General features: G+C 44.0%; 1 protein-coding gene across 1 annotated transcript in view; it reads right to left on the bottom strand.

The window, feature by feature from the left end:
* The window catches only part of LOC103806955 (calcium/calmodulin-dependent protein kinase type II subunit gamma-like), a gene marked incomplete at its 3' end in the record, with an annotated part of 112,714 nt that overhangs the window by 91,266 nt on the left and 174 nt on the right, over positions 1–21,274 (bottom strand). Inside the window, exon 2 of the mRNA XM_009079669.1 lies at positions 20,021–20,115. Coding sequence (XP_009077917.1) covers positions 20,021–20,115 — 95 coding nt within the window. The remainder of the gene's footprint in view (positions 1–20,020; positions 20,116–21,274) is intronic.

Here is a 21,274-nt window from a genome sequence, read left to right as displayed (position 1 = left end):
AGGGATGGGATTTATACAAGAGCGTGTAGTGACAGGACAAGGGGGAATCACTTCAAACTGAGAGTAAATTTAGACTAGATATTAGGAAAAAATTCTTTACTGTGAGGGTGGGTAAGGCACTGGAACACGTTGCCCAAAGAAGTTATGGATGTCCCATCCCTGGGAGTGATGAGGGTCTGAGAAACCTGATCTAGTAGAAGGCATCCCTGTCCACAGTAAGGGGGCTGGAACTACATGATCTTTATGGCCCCTTCCAACCCAGGCCATTCTATGATTCCAGGATAGTTAAAATCCACTCTCAAGAGTCCGAGAAGTACCTTCCCCATTTGTTGCCATGTTTAAGGGCTTCACAAAACCTGCAGAATCACCAGGGCTTTCAGTTAGTAATACAGTTGATATCCCTACAACTTGTGCCTTGAAAGAGCTAGTAACTTAAAATATCATTTTCCATGGATAGGGCTTGACATCATACTCTTCATGCTTTCAAATCGAATATTGTTTAAACTAACCTGAATTTCTAATCATGAACAGGTACCCTGTTTGTTTGGAGGTGACCAGCATATCATCCACAGAGAGAAGCAGAATAATGTTTATAGCTCCAGTGCAGAACATTAATTCCAACCATGCACCACATCCAGGCAGTTCACAGGACTGAGCCTGGCAGCACCATCCTCCTTCACAGTATTAACATTCCTTTTCACAGGAGGTAAGAAACTGGCACTGGGGGGGAATGTTTCTTAAGCGTCTTTTATGTAAACCTGCACCACACAAATCTCTAAAACCAGCATCATGGGATGCTACCTTTTCATGAGGCTTTTCTTTTGCCTTTCTCTTCAGCCTCTCAAAAAACCCACAGCAAACTAGCAGAAAAATTCTTTGCAACCTAGAGGCAAAAAGTTACATGCCAAAGTGCTAGCACACATCCATGCACTAGCATTAATCCTCACGAGCATTACACACTATTCAAACGTGCTAAAGATTAAGAAAACAAAGCTCAAGTGCAAATAATGACAAACACAATTTCCAAAAGTGGAGAAAGTCAAGCCACGATGGGCAGTACTGTCAGCTCCTAAATTTAATATATACTCTTTGCCAGACCACTAATTCATTTTGTCTCACATTCTGTAACCAATGGTGTCTGAAACTTGCTAATTCAGGTAGAACAGCAACAATTCAACTTCAATTCTGCCAGATGGCAGAAAAGACAGACTGAAAAAGGTTAGTGGCTGGATGTCCTTTGTTGCCTTTTTACCTGTGTTTTTTTGTCAGGTTTGTTTTTTGGGCGGTTTGTTTGTTTGCTTGTTTCTTTGTTTCGGGTTGTGTGGGGTTTGGTAGGGGTTTTTTTTGGGGGGGTGTTTTGGGTTTTTTTAAATCAAGCCATAGGATGAATCGTTCCCAGTGCTGCAGTAAAACCTCCATCCCTTCCTCCATCTTCCATTCTCCTGCTCTGGCACTAGGAGAGAGTATATATCTAAAGGAAAGCCTGTATTTTTCTCTGAAGTTATGAAGAAAACAACTGCCAATTAAAAAAAACCTACAAAACCAGATAGACACAGATCTATGTTTTAAGGCTGTCCCAGTCACCCCGTACAAAGGGGAGAAGGGATTAATCTCACAATGCCAAGCACAAATAACCTGAAGAAATAAGTCTGTAAGCCCTTTACTTTTTTTTCAAGAATTCCTCTCCAAATATGCTGACTTTTAATTACACACAAGGTTTTCATCCTTTTCTCCAATCTGTGATATTTGTCTCAAGGCAGCAAGTTTGAAATGAATTATTGAAAAGATAAATTTTCAATTTGTTGCATAACCACATTTGTCTCTTATTACACTAAGGGCACACAAGAGCATCTAACTAGTTTTCACAGCACACTTTAATTAACCTTAATCACATTCCACCTCTCCCTAGTATTTCACTTTTCCCTCTGCTCTCCCCCTTACATGGCAATTCCTTCCAGCACCTCCACAGCATGGTTTCTAACTGCCTTCTAAACAAAACCTGAATCACACTATTTGAAAAAAGAGCAGTATCCCCAGCAAACATGCTATTAAGAGTAGAACAGCTTTCCGGTCATTCCCTCACATTTTTTATTCCTTCCTCTGAACCAGCTTTCAGTTAATGACAACTCTTGAGCTCTGTCCCATAACTTCTCATTATTCCTTCTGATGAGCTAACAATAATCTTCTTAAACACACACAAGGTTTTATTCCTCCCTGGGTGGTAAAGGATGTTCTACTCTTGAAGACTTCATATTTAGTTTGACATTATCATATGGTCAAAAGGGCTTCCAGCAGTATACCTTGTGCACCTACAGCTGTTTCCTTTGGAAAGACTTCAAATGCCTTAACCATGCCTTAATATGAAAGTTTACAAATTCTCCATGAGGTAAGAAACCTTTGCCTGAACAGACTGATTAGTGAGCCAAAAAGACAGAGCAAGGGGAGGAGGCAGAACAGTTTCCTGACAGGATCCCGTAATCTAAATTTTCACAATTGAATCAATTACTTAGATCCAGAAATGCAGCTAATTTTAGAATTTACTTAAATTCTTGTCATAAGGTTGTTTTTGTTTCTACTCTTAGGTACAGTTGCTTATCTTAGAGATTTAAGTTCTCATTTTTGACACCTTACTTTTACTCACTTCAGAAAACAAACTATTGCAGACGTTACTGTTACTGTTCCTGTCGCTATCACTGATACAATGAAACAATTTTGTATCTGTGACTGCCTTTACTTTTTCTGATTAGTCTTCAAACACAAACACACAAAAATCCCATGTGCTGTTTACTGTCATATGTTCAAAAGCCTTCTGTATCAACAGCAGTTACCCCTAGTTTTCAAACTGCTTCTCAGCACCTGGAAAAGTCCCACAAAGGTAGAGTCCAAAGGCATGCTCAGTATAACATATTTCAAAGCTGTATCCCATAAGCAACAAGCAAATCAGAGCAAAACATAGTACAGGAAACACACCAAAAATATTATTCCTATAACCAGCAAACTAGACCACAACTCCTCGTAACACTACATGCTTTAGCCCACGTTATTTTCCTGCCAAATGCCCGCAGTGGTTTTTTTCTACCTACACTCTTATCACTGTTATAGCAAAGAATATGACTTGGACTCTTTTCCTAACTCATCATGGCTTATTGCCAAGTGTTCTGGAAAGCACTTGAAAATTTGCATCTTTCTCAGTATTTCCAAGTGTAAAACAGGGCTAATACTACCCTGCCCAGTAGTGGTACTGAGAGGATAAAGGATGCTTAATGAATGCTATTGATGCATTACATACTTGATAGAGGAAACAACAAAGTGAGACAGAGGGTACATAGCTAAAAAAAAGCTGCAGGAACATTTTCCTGGTGGTGCAAAGGGGAACAGTGCAGTGGAACAATATTCTTTCAGATAGGGGTAAACAAATTTGGGGAGGACAAAGGGCAGGGAGGGATCAAACTCCTGGAGAAAAAGACTAAACACTCACCCTTTGCACATGTGAGAGCAAATCCCTAACAAAACCTTGGGGAAAAACACAACTTGGAAGAAGTTCCTGGCACTAACTCTACCAATATGTGAACAGAAACCCATAAGGCTGTCCCTGTGTATGAGGGGCTACACAGGTTCCTTCTCGTACCACCCTGACACACTTCAATCCAGACATCATTGTCAGGGCTGTCCAAGCCTGCAGACCTACTGCCATCCAGCCCATTTTCCAATAACACATCTGTACAACGTGGCTCTTGAATAATATACTATGTGATATTGCTGCCACTGGTCACCAAACAGTTGAATTTCTTTTGAATTAAGCAAGGAAATTTATGCTTGAACCCAAATTAACCTCAGAAAGTTCCACAAAGCAAAGTGCAAGGTCCAACACCTGGGTCATGGCACTGCCAGGCACACCTATAGGCCGGGCAGGGAACTCGCTGAGAGCAGCTCTGTGGAGAAGGACTTGCAGTGATAGTTGATAAGAAGCTCACCACGAGCTGCAGTGTGCACTCACAGCCCAGAAAACCAACCAAATCCTGGGCTGTATCAAAAGGAGTGTGGTCAGCAGGTCGACAGAGGTGATTGTCTGCCTTTACACTTGTGAGACCGCACCTGGAGTACTGCACACAGTTCGGGTGTCCACAATATAAGAAGGACATAGAACTGTTGGAGAAAGTCCAGAGGAGGCCACAAAGGTGATAAGAGGCCTGGAGCACCTTCATTACAAAGACAGGCTGAGAAAGTTGGGGCTGTTCAGCCTGGAGAAGAGAAGGTTGCATGGGGACCTCATAGCAACCTTCCAGTATCTGAAAGGGCTACAAGGAAGCTGGAGAAGGACTCTTTGTTAGGAACTGTAGTGCTAGGACAAGACTAATGGGGATAAACTGAAAGAGGGGAAGTTTAGATTAGATATTAGGAAGAAATATTTTAATGTGAGGGTGGTGAAACACTGAAACACGTTGCACAGGGAGGTTGCAGATGCCCCAACCCTGGTGGTGTTCAAGGCCAGGTTGGATGGGCCTTGAGCAGCCTGGTCTAGTGAGAGGTGCTCCTGCCCAGAGCAGGGTGGGCTGGGACTAGATCGTCTCCAAGATCCATTCCAACCCCTTAACATGCTATGATACTATGATAGATGCTCTGGAGGGAAGCAAAACCAGAGAACTTCTGCATGTTCCTAATACTGGTATTCAGCAGAACATCATTCCTCGCTGTATGAGACACGACGTTGCATGGACACAGCCTCCAGCAAGTCTATATACATTGCTTCTTTTTTAGCTATTCCAGCCAGTTGGGAGAAAGAAGGATGCTGGAAATGCTGTCTTGATTTGATATTTTAGGGACATGAATGAGAGAAGTAAACTAAATAGAAAATCTTCTTAAAGGCACAGATGAATGGTACTGCACCCAAGTGCTGAACGACTTCTCTCCAAAGAGATAATACCTCTGTTAAATATGCTCCACTGGCAAGAAGGAACAGCAAGTCTCAAAGGATTAGAATAATTAAAAATAAAAAAAAAGGTCAAACTGTCTATTTTAAGGCTAAGTTCCCCTAGCGATGCTTGGATAACTTTAAATTAAAGAGAGTAAGCTGTAAATACAGAGCAGCTACCATGAAACTTCAATGAGAGGACTTAAAATGCACATATACCATAACAGATATCACCTGTAGCAGAGCCATCAAAACATTTGTGCCCCAAAGGTCAAAGTGTACCATGCAGCAGTTAGGAGCATGAGGCAGCAGAGAAAGAGAGTGCATCTGCCTCCAATTTCTGAAGAGTCACAAAAAACTTGATCTTATGTATGCAAAGTACTCTGGCACTTGTAGGTAATGTAGAGAAGCAAGACAGCAAGCAGATGTATTAAAAGTTACTACTCACTGGAGCAACTTTAAATGTCAGGATTACTTGAAAAAATACACAGAGCTATGAGCGTATATTACATGCATAGAAAGAAACTCTCCGTATGTAAAAACATATAAAGAGTTTCTAAGCACTGATAACTTTGAAGACACTATCTAATCAGGGGGGAGTGACTCCCAATCCTTCTGTAACCAGGTTCCCCTGCAGACAGCTGGCAAGACTCCACAGTACGGCACAGGCACAGCGCCCACCCCTCAGGACTGCTGCCACCACTGCATCGCAGCCACCCATCACAATCCCAACACCATTGGGCCTGAAAAGTTAATCTCCGTGACCTCAATCCAGTGCTGCTCAAGGGTCTCTGCTTCCCATGCCCTCCTCCAGGAGTACCATACAGGCACACAAAACCTACCTCCACATCACTGGTCTGGTGCGCTAACATACCTCTCCACACGCACTCGTCTCAGACTCAACTGCAGAAGAGCCTGGCTCCCAGAGCTACACTCAAGCAACCCCTTCGATGAATGCTCAAAAAAATCCGGAGATCTAGACAGATCTCCAATCCAACTGGAAACCAAATGTCTTCCCATGCCCACCTCTTCAATAATTCCTTACTGGATGATTCCTCTGAACTTGGTTTCCTGATCCAAGGGATGAGACAGAAAAGGGCAAGAGACCTGGTGCTGTACAAAGGGAACAGGCATCTCCAGAGAAAGACACAGATGCTCTTTAAACCAACAGTCACTTCAGAGACTGTGTCTTGTCAACCCATGGCCTTGTTCAGCTGGGTTCTGTAATTTGCCCATATTACATTGATGCTTTGTTAGCTATAGCTGCCATAAAGATCAACTTTTTCAGGTGTTGCAAGCCACAGATCTGGGGTGGGAGAGGTGTTTGAAAAGTATAAGCACACACCATCTCCTCTAGTCTAGACCAGGCATTTGGCAGCAACCCAGTGCAACCTAATACATCCAGTACAAGGAGCAAATTGCCTATGAGGGACAGCCCTGTACACTGACACACAGCTCTGCAGCACTGGCACCCCTACACACAAAAAAGGGCAGAAACAAACTCCACTACAACCAAAGAAAGACTTATTATTTTTCTTTCCTCTTTCGTTTTTTTCCCCTTCTTTCCCTTGAGCCAATTCAGAAGCCAAGTGTGCTTTTCACAGGGAGTCATGCTGTACAGTCATTAGGGCTGTGTCCCTGACCACTGGCAATGTAGTGCTAAGGGACTCATGTCTCCCAATGGACACCCTTACAACAGAAAAATCAGGCATGCAATCAATGAGTTGGGAGTCCCTTCTGCATCTCAGTGACATTTTCATCACCATAACTGGCCACGAGTAGAATATCCCAGGAAGCAAACACTAAAAATAACTTCTTACAACAAGTCAGACAGTCCCCCAGCAAAAGGGGAGGGAACATTACTTATACACAGTTAGCAATAACCAATTTGGTTATTACGAGAGGGGCAACAAATGTCCAGGCAAACAGGAGAAGCAGAGAAGAAACAGAGGAAGAAGAGCAGGTAGTCAACAGATCAATTTCTTCTGCATCACCAATGGCTGTTAACAGGAAATGCTTTCCCAAGTGGAATTAAAGAAATTAAGTAGAAATCTGGAACCAAGCCTGCCCAGAATACTTTTAAACACAGCAAAGCAGGACGCCTTGCTTGCTAAGCACTGGAATGAAAAGCAGTGTGTACTCCTCCCCAGATACAGCCATCTTTTAGGAAGGTCCTGTGGCTCCCCGACAATGGCCCATGGTCCTTCAGGTATCCCGGCAGATCCCGGGAAGAAGGCATCATGTTTCCCAGCTACTTAACCATAAAAACTACAGACAAATTTCTTCACCAGAAGATCCTCAGAAACTTGTAGATAGGCAATCAGCAAGCAACCCTACAAGTGCTCTTCAGCACGGCTGATACCCAGGCAGTCTTTCAAGGGGCTTCTGCAGGCTGGAGAAGCAGAAGGGCAGGGAAGAGCACAACAGCAAGACATCCACTCCTCAGCTATGTGTTTAAAGCCACATACTCCCCAGCCAGCCCCCCTGACGTGTCTGAGGGCCTGCAGGGCTACCGCAGCACATGGCTCTTCTTTTCCTCCTCATACCAAGTTACCCAGCAGCAGTTCCCAGCCTGCCAGGTGCAACACCTGCACAGCCATGGCACTCCAACTGATTCCACCTGTTGGCTTCCTCCCTGGCATCACAGCATCCCTACAGGTTACTGGCATCATGCCCTTGCACCAGCACATGGTTGCTCTGACAGTCTGTGCAATGGAGGATGACACAGTAGTAAACTTGCAACTCTTGAGGCCTCTGTGAGCTTCTGAGTGACATGCAGAAGCTCACAAGCTTCAAATTTTAACAGGACATCCTGTGTGTGCAATAAAGACATCCTGACAGGACTGGCCCTAAGCAAACACCTTGTTTAACTCTGTGGTAGAGTGAGGAGGAGAAAAGGATGACAGGATTTTCCAGTTCCAGGACTGCTGCCATTGTGCTTTTCCATGTTTTGCAGCTCCTGAGCAGCTGATGCAGATACAGGCACAGAAAGGAGGGGTTCCTATCATCAGCACTGTGCTGCCACCCCTTTCTCCTCCTCATCCTGCAAAAAGTCTTTCTGAATAAGTTTCCCTGTGCTGTGGGGAGGACCCAGCCACAACTGCAGACACCAGGCTCACTTGCACTTGCTCCCTCTTGATTTACAGAACTTCCCTGCTAACAGCTGCATTGCAGATGAACTCTCTTAAAGTGGACATGCAGTAAGTAAGACAGTGGGGCACGGAACTGCTCCAAAGGTGAAAGAGTCATACCAGCACCCTCTCCACCACACACACAGCGACTGCAACCTGTCAAGAACTCCAGCAGCTCTATCTAAATCCCACTAGGCACAGAGGGTCCCGAAGCACGCATCTTAACGGAGAAACCCCTCCAAGTGAGCTTATTTCTGGACATGAATTCCTCTCTTCTTCCCATCAGCTGATCACATCAGGTGCCTGTGGGTTTGGATGAACCAGCTAAGTAAGTATCAGACTACAGCTGGTTAGCAGACAAGGCAACAGCACGGCAGGGGAGGCAGGTCTCAGCAGCATAAAGTCACTGCAATGCAGGATCCAGGAATTCAAAGATGCAGAAGGAAGAATCTAAGTTCCTCTGGCTCAGTCAAGCTGCATGTTGCCTTGTTCCCAAGCCAAGGCCCACCACCACTTCAGATAAGGTAACTATAACAGTGAGACCTGAGTTTTGCTTCCAAGATGGAAAGAGTTTTAGCTGTGTTTTTCAAATGACAAAAAACTTCAGCAATTAAATTAATTTCAAAACTCATCAGTGAGATGAGAAACTTCTTTGTAATTTGTGAGGTGGTGGGAGGGAAAACATTTTAAGCTCTTCTCCAGAACTACTAAAGAAACTAAATGTATGGAGCCACAAAGACTTAACAAGGCATAACTTGCTTCCTTAAAGCTGGGTAACGAGCTCTGCATCAACATAAACTCCTAGTAGCAACCAGGGTCACCTGAATTTGTCAGCAGTATTTGATAATGGTTATCAAAAAAAGCAAGCTACCTCGTTCCTCTTTTTTCACATCTCTGATGCTGAACTTACCTGTGTAGAGAAAACAAATGCATTGTGAGAGCGTGACTCCCAGTCTGCTCCTGCAGAAGTGCTTCCACACAAAGGACGAGCTGACCAACACTTCACTCCTCTACATCATCCTTATTAAGTGCAAGAGCCATTCAGACAGACAGAGAAGGCTGTGGATCATTGCTCTGCACTGAAAATTTTAATCCAGGCAACTTCATAACAAACAGCAGACACAACACAATACCCTAATCTGCAGAGCTGGCAGATTCTAGGCCAGATGACACACAAGCCAAACAAATATGGGCAGAGCCGAAAGCCACTTTTCAATCTCCAGTCCAAAAATCAGGAATATTTAAAGTAACACAGGAGCTATGAATCACTACTTTAACTTGCACTGAAGCAGCACGCTGTCAAAATCAAGCTTTGTCTCTGTACTGGCACCAGTTATAAAATAAAGCTGCACAAGTTCAACTCTGCTAATCTCTCTGACACAATCTCAACAAAAGACATTTGACACCCACAGCTTACATGGAGTGGCCCTGAAGCAGCACACCAACTCTTCCAGCAAACAACAGAAAACTCCTGCTTAGCATCACCAGGCTATACTCTATAGTAGCCTCCAAGAAAAATGTTCCAGCAAGTCCCTGTGGGTTACAGGGGCACTAAAGACAACTTCCTTCTACATCTATTTTCTCCTCCAGCCAATGGGCGATTTCTTGGCCATGAAATGCTATATGCTTTGACATAAGAGAGTATGAAGAAATAAATAAAATAAAAAGCCCAAGATACACATGGACATTTTTGGAATGGCAGCTGCTCTAATACAGTAGAAACACTAAATTTATTTGGCAGGCACTGGAGACCAGTGTAGGACAAGTTTTAACAAGCTGTTTTCCCTGCAAAAGCTTCCAGGGCACCTATGCTATTTGAAATGTGCATCTAGAAAGTGCATCCCAGAGAAAGCACTGGACTGTTCCCTATGAAGTCACATTTCAAGTCAGGTGTATGACATTGGGTCTCTAGCAGCAAACACAACAGCAGGATCAACAGACACATCTCACACATCTCCATAGCTGCAGGAAGCTTTATGCACTGACTATATTCTGCTGCACATACAAGGAGACCCTGCTCTCAGAAACAAGACTAGCAACTGCAGACCCCTCTGGAACGTGCAGTAGATTTGAAACAAAGCAACAAGTTCAGGAAATAATCTCCTTTAAAACAGATGTCGGGGGGAAATTGCCCTCTTGAACTACCTTATGCTCAGTCGCACCTGTAAAAGAACAGGGGTCAGCAGAAGGGGAAAAAAAAGGGTGCACTTAAGTTTAAAGATTTCTAGCTCTTCTCTCTCCTTTTTTCACCTCAGCTTTCAGGCTATGTTAGACCAATTCTCCTTTTGTCACTGCTCCCCTGGGATTGAGAAAACCTCCTCTTTCGAAAGAGAGTTGCCTTCAACACCAAGAAACAACATCTGTATCTTCATGGCTATCACTTACCACGGTCTACACCAACTGACTTACCAGAGATGACACAGTAACTGCAGAAGATAAAGCACATTCAAGTACTGAGTTACTTCACTAGACAAGCTGCAGACTACAGCAGCTAACTAACGTGCCTAGAAGAGGAGTAGAAGTGTGGGAAGGGAAAGGAAAGAATCCTTTCTGCAGGCTTTCAGGAACTGGCTTTGGAGGCTTAACATCCTTGTTCTCACTCACGGCCTGTATTCACAGGGGCTTAAAAAGTCCACTGGGATTTGGGCTAATGGGAAAGGCCTGTACCATTAATTTCCATAGATATTAATGTCTCATTTCACAAATAAATGTTTTAAGTTGAAGAAGCCCTTCTAGAAAGAAACCAGGTTTTGTAACCACAATTCTGTCTTACTAAGTCTGCAGACAAATATTTTATGCTAGTGTGTGTATTGCGGTTCAGAGGTTTCCCAGGCACAACCAGGTTAAGTCTCTCCTGAAGCAGCCTGCAAGAAGGTAGTGTGATAATTTGCAGTACTGCAAACAACCAAGTGATACCACCTTTTGAACTATGGAGTGCTGAGATATTGGGCACTGAGAGCAGAGATCCCATCACCATCTCCTTGCTTCCCAGCCAACAGCAAATCACTAATTCTTCCAGGACCAGCCCTTATAACGGTCAACCTCCACAAAGAGGCTGCAGCACAGGGTAGTAATAAGGACTTCCCTCAGACTCCAGTGGAGAGAAAATTGCCCAAGCTTGGCCTGTCTCACGCGCACCACACTATCAGCTCTGATACGCAGGGACACTGCTCCAGCTCTGGGAAGGGAAATCAGCAGGGACAAAAGCAGTATGCAGGGACAAGACAAGTACTAGCCCTAATAGTGCTGGCATGGTTTTGCATCAGACATTTTCAATGACAGCAGCCTTGCGTTATCGATGGCACTATTGCAGGCTGGTTCGCATCATGCTCAACAGCCTGAAACCTGCAGGCAACACAAACTTGACTATTTGCACAAACACTAGAGCAAAATAGCTCTAAGCACAAGGTAGAGAGCTAGAGCTATTTGTGGGTGTAGAGAATAGAAAAAAACAGACCAAAAAAGACAGACCATCTTTTCCCATTTCATACATTTCACCTGCCAAGGCAATGCAAATTGTGATGATTTACCCAGTGCAAGTATGGTGCATTCACCCGCTCTTCAAAGAGGAAATCTGTCAGAACAGTGTTGCCCAGAGTTTAAACTGGAGGAGGAATGCCAGCCTGCATTCCCCCCGCCATCCCAGTGGCTATAGCACAGGGAGCCTGGTATTTCTCACTAGGATGCTGTCCTTCGCTAATACATCATCACCCGCCCTCCTCCCCTCCCTTCTCTCCTATGAGAAAGTTTAATCCTTTGGCTCACACACATCTGGTAAATTTTTCAGTCCCTGTTTGCCACTGTCATCATGGCAACAGCCCCCAGAGATAACCCAGCAACTCTGCCACAGCAGGCAGGCCGGCAGGCAGCCGCTCCCTGCCTGCTCTGCCATTTAGCTTTCGGCTCACAGGCCTGCAAAGAGCTGTGTCCACTCCTAGGCTCACCTTGGCAAGCACCTTCCTTCCTCAGAGATATGTTTACATGGGGTTTGTTTTTCTTTAAAAGTAACTGTGTCTTCATTCCCACAATGCCTACTTTTTTCCCCGAGACAGATCTCAGCTCAATTTTGGGGACTTTTGACAGAATCATGCTAACAATAGTTCTGCAAAAAGAGATGCTACCCTTGCTACCCTAGAGAAAAGGGGTCTTGTGTTTAACAGCAACATCACCCGTGCCTTCTAGCAAAGAGAAAAGATTAGCTATCTAATGCTAACCTGGACTTTTCCCAGTGTCACTGCTAAGTGCAGCCACAGGTAAGACAAGACAGCCCAGGGCTGAGGATGCTGGGACGAAGGCTAACTCAAGATGGGAACTCGGGATTGAAGGAGCAGGACAGCAGGTCACCACTTCCGAGAGATACGTAACTCACGCTCTCAGGAACACAGCACGAAAGTCATATGCACACACGCATTCTCTGAAAGGTCATTGCATTTACTCAACTCACATCTCAGGGACAGGGAATTCTCCCTCTGACTCTGCCACAAGCAGAGCAAGACAGATCCCAACACCAGGAGTAAAGCCACAGTTATCTCCTCCTTTCCTGACTCCATCATAAGAAGGCAAGATATGACATTAACCAGCCCTCCTTACACCTCTGAATTAGTCTCAGACATCAGCAATTAGCTGCTTGCACCAACCACCATACTCCTCAGTCTGCTCATCTAACTTGTGGGAGCAACAGGAATTCTGCAGGAGAAGGGTGAAGCAGCATCACTAAATGGCTATTTTCAATCAAAGCATTATAGATTAATATAATTACAGGTTAAAGTAACAGATCCATGAGAGACAAATGAACATTCAAAACAAATTCAAAATTAAAATAGAAGGAAAGAGAGAGGGAGAGTAAGAGGTGGGAAAAAAAGCTATGAGGAATCAAAATCTAACAACTACAGACTCAGTTTCCCCAGAAAGATAAATCCATGCCCCACTTATCTTTGGCTACCCTCAGTGTTCAGAAAGCTTACTTCTAAGATAATGCCAGTCCACTTCTTCACTACTGTTCTCCAAAAATCATGCAGGCAGCTATACCAGAATGCTTGAAGAGATGTTACAGAAGTGTAAAGTGATATTTAAACAGCAAATACAAAAAGGTATGAAAAGGAACATAAGGTCAGCCTAACTCATAGGACCCCAAATTTTGAAGAATTAAGCTTACTGTCATAAGGGCCATCAAGAACAACAGTAGTTTAAGTTACAGGGTGGCATTCCCTCCATACACAAAAAAGCATAAATCTACTCAGCACCTCAAAATTTTAAGGATACATTTGCCCACCAGAAACTAATGCACTTCTGCTTTCCCCAAGATGATTGCTCTGAGCACTGACATCACTTTTGTTGCAAGCAAACACACAATGATATGAGATGCTCCACATTTCTTTTTACAACATTCAAGGCTTATCTCCTATGCTGGTGACCCCAGGGCCAGCCAATATTGCCCTCTTCCCCAAACCAACAGCAATAGCTCACTGTACAGTCAAACAGTGGCAAATTAACTTTTTTTTAAAAAATCTGTTATCGTGGTGAGAATCAGGAGATTACAAGAACAGAGGAAACAAAAAGAAACACCTGAAATACCAAAACAGGTGTCAGGTCAGAAGTCATGAAAAGGGGAGGTAATGCCCTGGTTGCCAGGGTTGTAAAGAAAAGAGAGAGTGCTCACAGATAGCACAGTGGAGAGACATTTTTGTATTAACATGCTTCCCTTGTAGAAGCTGTGTTCACCCAACTGCAGGGCCAGAAAAACTAGAATACTTCCAGAGAGTGGAAAGGAAAAAAAATATTGTCATAGTCCTCTCTTACAACAGTGAAGCAGTGGTGCTAACCCACTGCTGGGGAGGGTGGCACTCTTCAGAAATTTCTTTATAATCCATGGATGAGCCCCCCTCTGCCAGTAATGGTTTTGGTACTGTCTAGAGAAGGATTAAATTTGGAGGCAGAGAAATCTTCAGGCTACACCCCAAAACCAACAAAAAAAAAGCAAATAGTTTTTGCACTGGATCCTTCTTACAAGAAATTCAAGTAGCTCTCCTTGCCCCAAATATGTACAGTGTGCTCAACATCCTGCTCTTCACTGGAGGGACACCTGCAAGTATTTCAACCATGGCTCGCTGATCAGAGTAAATGCTTTAGAGCCAAGGGCTTTGGGACATGTGCAGGAGTTAGTCTAAGCACATTCCCGCCATACACAAATCCAATTTATATTGGGAAAACAAGAAACTCGACTCTCTTACCAAGCCCCTTTCTCCAACCTCGTGCAGAGGCAGTAGGAACTCCTGCCCAATCTGTGTGCCCACTTCCCCCCCCTTCATTGTTAATGCCGGAAATTTAATACTCAATGTGACCACTGAGAAGACAGACACAAGCTGAAATCCTGTCTGCTCTGTTCCAGCTCCTTTATAAAATATACAGCGTAAACTGAGAGGCAACCTGGGGTAACCCCAACCATCACTGACACGCACAGTGGGAGGAAGCCAGCTCTGGCCATAGCAAGCCACAGTAAAGCAAGGCTTCCACTACTTGCCCCCCCAATCTCTGCCGGCTCTCACACCAGGGCACTCTCCTGTCCGTACTGCTGTGTTGGGGCAGGCAAAGAGCCAGGCTGACCCTTAGCAGTCCCCCACTAAGCTCCTAGCTCCAGCCTCTCCTCCAAGGTCAGGGTCTCTCCTTTTACACACAGCCCTCCTCTTCTCCAAACACTTCTTCCAGTGAAATTTGCCCTAGTGATATATACACTGCTTGAATGACTCTTCCCCTGCGCAGGGGGCTGCAGGCAGAGGCAGGTAGGGAGAGGAGGGGGAAGCAGGTTGCTGGTGGAAGGTAGAGGGCTGTTTTTTGTGACATCAGCAGAGCAGCTCCCCACACCAGCCCCTGCTGCACACGTGTGCTGTGGTGCAGCATGAGGAGTTTGGACACTTGTTATCCATGCCCCCACTCCACCAACTGATTCTACCCCTGCAGCTCCCACCCCACAGCACCCAGCCCCTTACAGCTGCCCCACCAGGCAGCCCCCAGCCTCACACACTGCTCTGGGGGCATGGGGCACTCTCTGCTCCCTATGCCCCTCCACGTGTGCAAAGACTACAAAAAAATCCACATCCCACTGCAGCTGATCTCCTATATATGCTCCCTAATCACAGCATCTCTCAGACTCCTCAAAGGCAGCAGAGGGAAGACAGGGGTGGAGCTGGGACACAGGTAAGCTCTTCACTGAGCCCAAGGCCCACACTGCAGGAAGGGCAGCTCCTCTCTCACACCAAATGACTGGACCCGATTTGGCTGCTCAGCAAGTACAGCTGAGCAGACACGTTTTGATTTGCCATATCCAGCAAGACAGGACATTTGTCCTCAACCTGCAAAGACAGGCACACACACAAAGGACACCTACTACAGGACATTTCTAGGCAAGTTTGGATTTGCACTTCAGCCGTCTGTGACCAGGGTGGTGCTGGGCTTCCCTGCTCTCGCACAGAGCAGATCGCCCGCTGCACTGCACCACCGCTGCGCGCAGCCAATTCCAGCACGTGTGCACTACCCCACGGGGGACTTGAAACGTGGTGGCCACAAGAACAGTCCAAGAGGGTCCTAATTCAAACAACAGCTAAGAACACGCACAGAGCAGATCCAGATAGATGTTAGGCACTGGTGGCTGCACCATTCAAGCTCAACATTTTAGTGCCCAGGGAAACTACTGTTGACACCTTCAACAAAACATATTGTAAAGCCCAAATCAACAACCACTATGGAACCAAAAGCCAGGACAACAGACATGTGTGAAAAAAAAGCAGAGTTGGAAGCATAAAGATTGTTTTTTTCCTGTTGGGGTTTAACACACAGAAGTAATTCCCTGCTCCTCCCACAATCCACATAATCTCCTACAGGAACAACAACAAAATAACTGGGTAGACTGCAAATTTTAGCTGGTTTACAAATTTGGAAGGATGAAAAACAGGGAAAGAAGCCACCTCTTGATTTCAAAGGCAAGAGCAAAGCCACAGTAAGGAGAACACAGCAAAGTGGCCTAACTTCCAAGACAACTGCTTTTCATTTTTTCGAGAGATGTCACTTGCGAGAGCTGAAATACACAGATTTTCAGCAGCAAATTAAATTTAACAATAGATGTAAAGCACAGAGACTTCTCCCCCTGCATGTAAAAAAAGGGCCAGAAATACTACACATGGTGACAGGATCACTGTATATGATTTGGTATAAACAACATCCTAAAAATTATCAAATGGTAAAAGTTCTGCCTGCCTCTTTCTAGTGCTGGACTCTCTCTTGAAGTATATGCTGGGGAGTCATCAGGGATATTTCCCTACTGCTGCTAAATCTACTGCTCTCTCTTGATTCTTTTGATCACTGCAAAGTCATTTTACTTCATTTGAACTTCACTGCTGCCTAGGAACTGAAGCACTACTTGCTATGAATTTTCATGTTAAAAAAGTATTCTGGTAAAACCCACAAGACAACTTTCAAAAAATTACAGTTATTACTTCCCTCTACCTGTGGCTCTCGTAAAAACCTGTGCATTCAATCCCATAGGAATTTCAGATGACTGAAGCATTGTATTTCCCCCATGTGTAATAACCACTGCTCTTACATGTCAGCTGAATGCTGACTAAGGTGAAGTCTGTTTCCTCTCCCTTTCCACAAGCATTTGGCCCCTATTTAAACTTCTTGGCATGCTCTTCCCTGGGCAGTCTAACCAACATCACAATATGAATAATAGCAAATACTTCATTAAGCCAAAATATGAATTTTAATCTAGACCAGCTCTTACTGACAAAATTTATTAAAAAAGAGAGAGGACATCCAAAAATCATAGACAACTGAGAAACAGATTCTCAACATCTGACTGTATTTTACGAAGGGTGAAGTTTACTCGACCGAAGTTGTTAGGATTGCCCTTCACAAAGACCACCACGACATTCATCCTCCTTGCTTCCACAGAAAAGCCTTCTAAAGCATCATACCTCCTCAAGTCTTTAACCTTTAACTACATACAAGTCACCCCAAAGCACTCATCTTCCTCCTTTTCAGCTACACACGGCAAGCTTTTCAGCACTCCCCAGTAACTATCTAGCATTTCTTCATCGAGAGTCTTGAAAAACAAAAGTAACAAAGTACTGCAGGAGAGCAAGGCTCTGTTACCATTTTCTTGTACATAAAGCACTACATCAGTCAAGACTTCTGTGAAGCAGCAATGGGCTATACATACTTCACAGCAGCAGCAAGATGCTGGCTCTTGAAGTAGCCATTACTACATTAGGTATCCATACAGGCTCAAATTCTGCTAGAGAAAGTAAAAAATGTTAAATGTAGCTATGCTTAAGTTGGAGAGGGGTAGGGTGTCCCCATAGGAGAAAATATTCTGGTGCTATGACCAGGTGTAGAAGAAAACCAACAACGTGCAAGTCAGGTCAGGAGGGTGGGTTAACCTGCACAACAGACATGCAGTTGGGCACACAGAGAGCCCTGTATGCAGGTATTGATGGGCAGAAACATGGACACACCAAGAAGTACCAGCTTGGGGAACGGACACATCGGGCAACACATATCCACGATATGCAGAATTAGCATCATAATTCTCCAGTCAGCTTTCCAAAATGCCTTTTCCCGAGACTTTCATTTTCAGGTTGCTGAATCGAATCTCCCTAATCACTGATTTACAGTTGCAATGTCTAAATAGCACACATTTTTCTTTCAGTGATTTAAAGACCTATTCCAAGGTGAATTCACTAAGTTCCCGTCAAAATATTCAGTCCCTCTTTGTACTTACCCCTTGAGCTATCAGTAAACGCAGCTGGAATAACTGAGGAATCTATATATTCAGTTGAAGTCACCATCCACTTTTCACTGTAAGTGCAGATTCTTTAGCCCTCAGTTATAACTCCAATGCAACCTGATATTCTTCTGTACTAGAAGAAACACCCATTTTCTTTCTTGGTTCTCCCCCAATCTACCCTCTACCTAGCCAATACCTTTTTAAGCATATCATTGCCAGCTGCCTCGAGTTAAGTAGCTGAGGACCAGGCTAGCAGCCTCAATGTATTTTATTTATAGGAAGATATGAAATCTAGATAGTAAGTATAGATCAAAACAAGGCCTGTATTCACCCACACTTACTTTTTCTACTTGCTGGGTCATTAAACTGTCATCACCTTAATATGAAGAACAATTAGAATCTATATATTGCTCCCTCTATAACTCATTGGATGACCAAACATTTAAAAACTGACCGAATCAGTTCTATGAGTTTTGGTCTTCAGCTACTACATTTCTGAATTTTGTTTCAGCTATATTCACCCTGCATTTTTCCCTATTTTTCTTATCTCCAGAGTTAACCTCAATACCATCTCCTTTATAAGAAAATGTTTTTTTCTTTATCAAGCTGCTCTCTCCCTTCTCTAAGCAGACTTGCACCCACTATCTAGCATCAGAGAAGATGGCTCTCCCGAGCTTTAGTCCTGACTACAGGATAGACAAGGAAGTCTGAGGAGCGGACACGGCATTAATGGCTGTCAGCAAAACCAAGCGACTCTTCGAACCTCTCCCATATTAAGTTGAACTAATTTTGAACTCAAGAGATTGGATACCCCACCTACACCAGGAGGCACTGTCATGTGACCATGGAGGGGACACTAATTCTCACAAGATCTGCAGCCACCTCCTTAACAATCTATGGTTGGGCCCCAACATGACCTCACTCAGGCTAAATACCGAAACAGCACATTAGCACATGTGCTTACTTCCCAAAGCAAAAAAAAAAATTAATTCAAAAAATGAATTCAAAATATAATTCTTCATAGCATTCTACAATTGACACTACTTCTCCATGCAAACTACACCAAATGGAAGTTTTTCTCTACTCTTCAAGCTGTCTTCTGCTCTTACTGCATTTCATATTCTGGCAAAAAGGAGAATAGTCTATTTTTCTTTTTTATAGGGATTAGGCAAAACACTTCTCAATCATTTATCATTTGCTTCTTCCTCTTGCTGGTTTTTTTTTGTTCACTTCTCAGTCAATCCCCCTACTAAACCCACTATTCAACTAGCAGGATAGTCACAACATTAATTTTGTCAAACCTGAAAGGCTCCTAAAGACTTACAACTTCTCTTGTTCACCTCTTCTAGAAATAGTAGCCTCTGGCATCTCAACTTGTTGCACTCCCTGCTTTCACAGCATCTTTTACTGCAATTCAGTTTCTCTCGTTCTCCCCCTCATCCATCCCACCCTCAAGGCAACTTTAATCCCTGTAGTGACTCCCTCCAAGCTAGAAGATACATATTCCCTTCATACTATCCTTTGTGCATACATATGTCTCTGGAAAACAGAAGACCAAGAGCTTGGGAGAAGAGTTAAGATTTTTTTTCTCTTTTCATACGACTACAGTCTGATTTCAGGTTTTGTAAATTTCCAGGACTAACAAAAGCACAAAAGTAACCAACCACCCCAAACTCGTCACAATATGTTGAGAATCAAATTCACAAGATTTCTCCACCTTTGACGGCAGACTTGATAGTTTCCAAACACAACACCTTTAACTACAGCATGAAAGGAGCCAGGCATATAGCATCTATCCTTCAAAAAAAAATAATCACATCTGTTCTGGTAGAGACAGATCTCCTAGGTAAAAAAAGACATTCAGCAAAATCAGTCTGCAACACTTCTCTTTATTATGAGTGATCCGTACACACACATACAGAGGTAAATCTACCTCTAGCTCAGCTTGAAGAAAGATCTCAAGAAGAAAAAAGACAACATCAATTTACAAAGTATCCACTTCCAGACAGAGGAATTTTTCTATCATGCTACACTACCCCCGTTCAGTCTCTTCTTTGCCACACAACTCAGTTATTTTGTAATGCTTAAAAAATGACTGAAACAAGCAACTACAGATCACTTAAACTTATTACAGCCTCAAGTCCAATGAAGTATTTTCTATTAATAGAGGGAAGAAGGGTAGATCAAGACACTAACCTCTGGCTGACAGTTTTTTGGTGTTGATGATTTTTGCAGCATATTCCTGTGAAGAATTTTTCTTTACACATCTGCGGACCACAGAGAAGGCTCCCCTGGAACAAAAATAAAGAGGGTAGGTACTATGAAACTGAAAATGGGAATACATTAGCAGCAATCCCTGTCCCCAGAGTGGACCAGATTAAGGACAGAGCAGAAGACATACAGAGGAGGGAAACAACACATGAGAATCTGATGAAGAGTGCATGCTGTCTGATGAGCAAATGAACTGACTCTCCATGGTACTCAAGCCTCCTGAAGATCCCTGAACCCCCTCGCAGACAGCACAGTAAGAACAGCACACTGCACAGGGAGAGAGACACACCATGCAGGCACAGAAACAGGACATGAAGGGATTGATAAACGGGAGACACAGCCCAGAACAGCGCTGCGAACACTAGTCCATCTCCCAAAGACAGTAACCCCAGCAGTTACAGCACAAAACCAGGACTCATTTCTCCCATGTACAAGTGCCAGTCCAGTCACGAAATCGCTGCAACACTTCACAGAAGTTACTAGTTCTCTCATATCCCTCAACTAACCTGTAAAATAGGGATAAGCTTGTACCTATTAATGAACTGAGTAGTAAGCTACAAGGGCTTGTGCATTTTCCCCAGCTGAAAACTATTGATATTACTACAACTGTTCCAAAGAAGAATTCTTCTTGGATAAGAGGTCTGAGAGAGAGGGAAGAAGGATTTCTGTGAGGACTGGGGATACAACAGAGACCATGGTGAAAAGATAGGGACTGAAAATCTACAGGATATACAATGAGCACTTGAAAGCAGCCCCTTATTTTTTAAAACTAGCAGAAAATTCCAATTCCTTCAGATCAGGAATGAAAACCTATGTCTAGGGACAAAAGTACACATTTAAAGTATAAGGAATGGGAACAGAAGCTGCACAACGGCCCCTCATACAGTTAGCCCTACTGGAAGCCTAAAATAACTCGAACCCTCACACTACTGCAGACTCCTGCCTTTTTCTCCCCTTCCTCAACCTCTACATACAAACCAATAAGCATCAAGGTGAGCACCAGCACCGGAGCCCGGGCTCGGTGACACACAGCTGCAGCAGAGTGGGGAGGGACGGGGACGCCGGGCTGGAGAGATGCAGCAGAGCCCAGCAGCTGGTGCAGGAAGGGAGGGAGAGAGCAGCGGCACCCACAAAAGCAACGTCCCCATAATCCGACCCTGCCCTTTGCTACGCCGCTTT

This window comes from Acanthisitta chloris, unplaced genomic scaffold, assembly GCF_000695815.1.
Source record: "Acanthisitta chloris isolate BGI_N310 unplaced genomic scaffold, ASM69581v1 scaffold5598, whole genome shotgun sequence".
Classification (NCBI taxonomy): Eukaryota; Metazoa; Chordata; class Aves; order Passeriformes; family Acanthisittidae; genus Acanthisitta; species Acanthisitta chloris.
The sequence above is the reverse complement of the archived record's forward strand: the minus strand, read 5'-3'. Positions and strand labels throughout refer to the sequence as shown.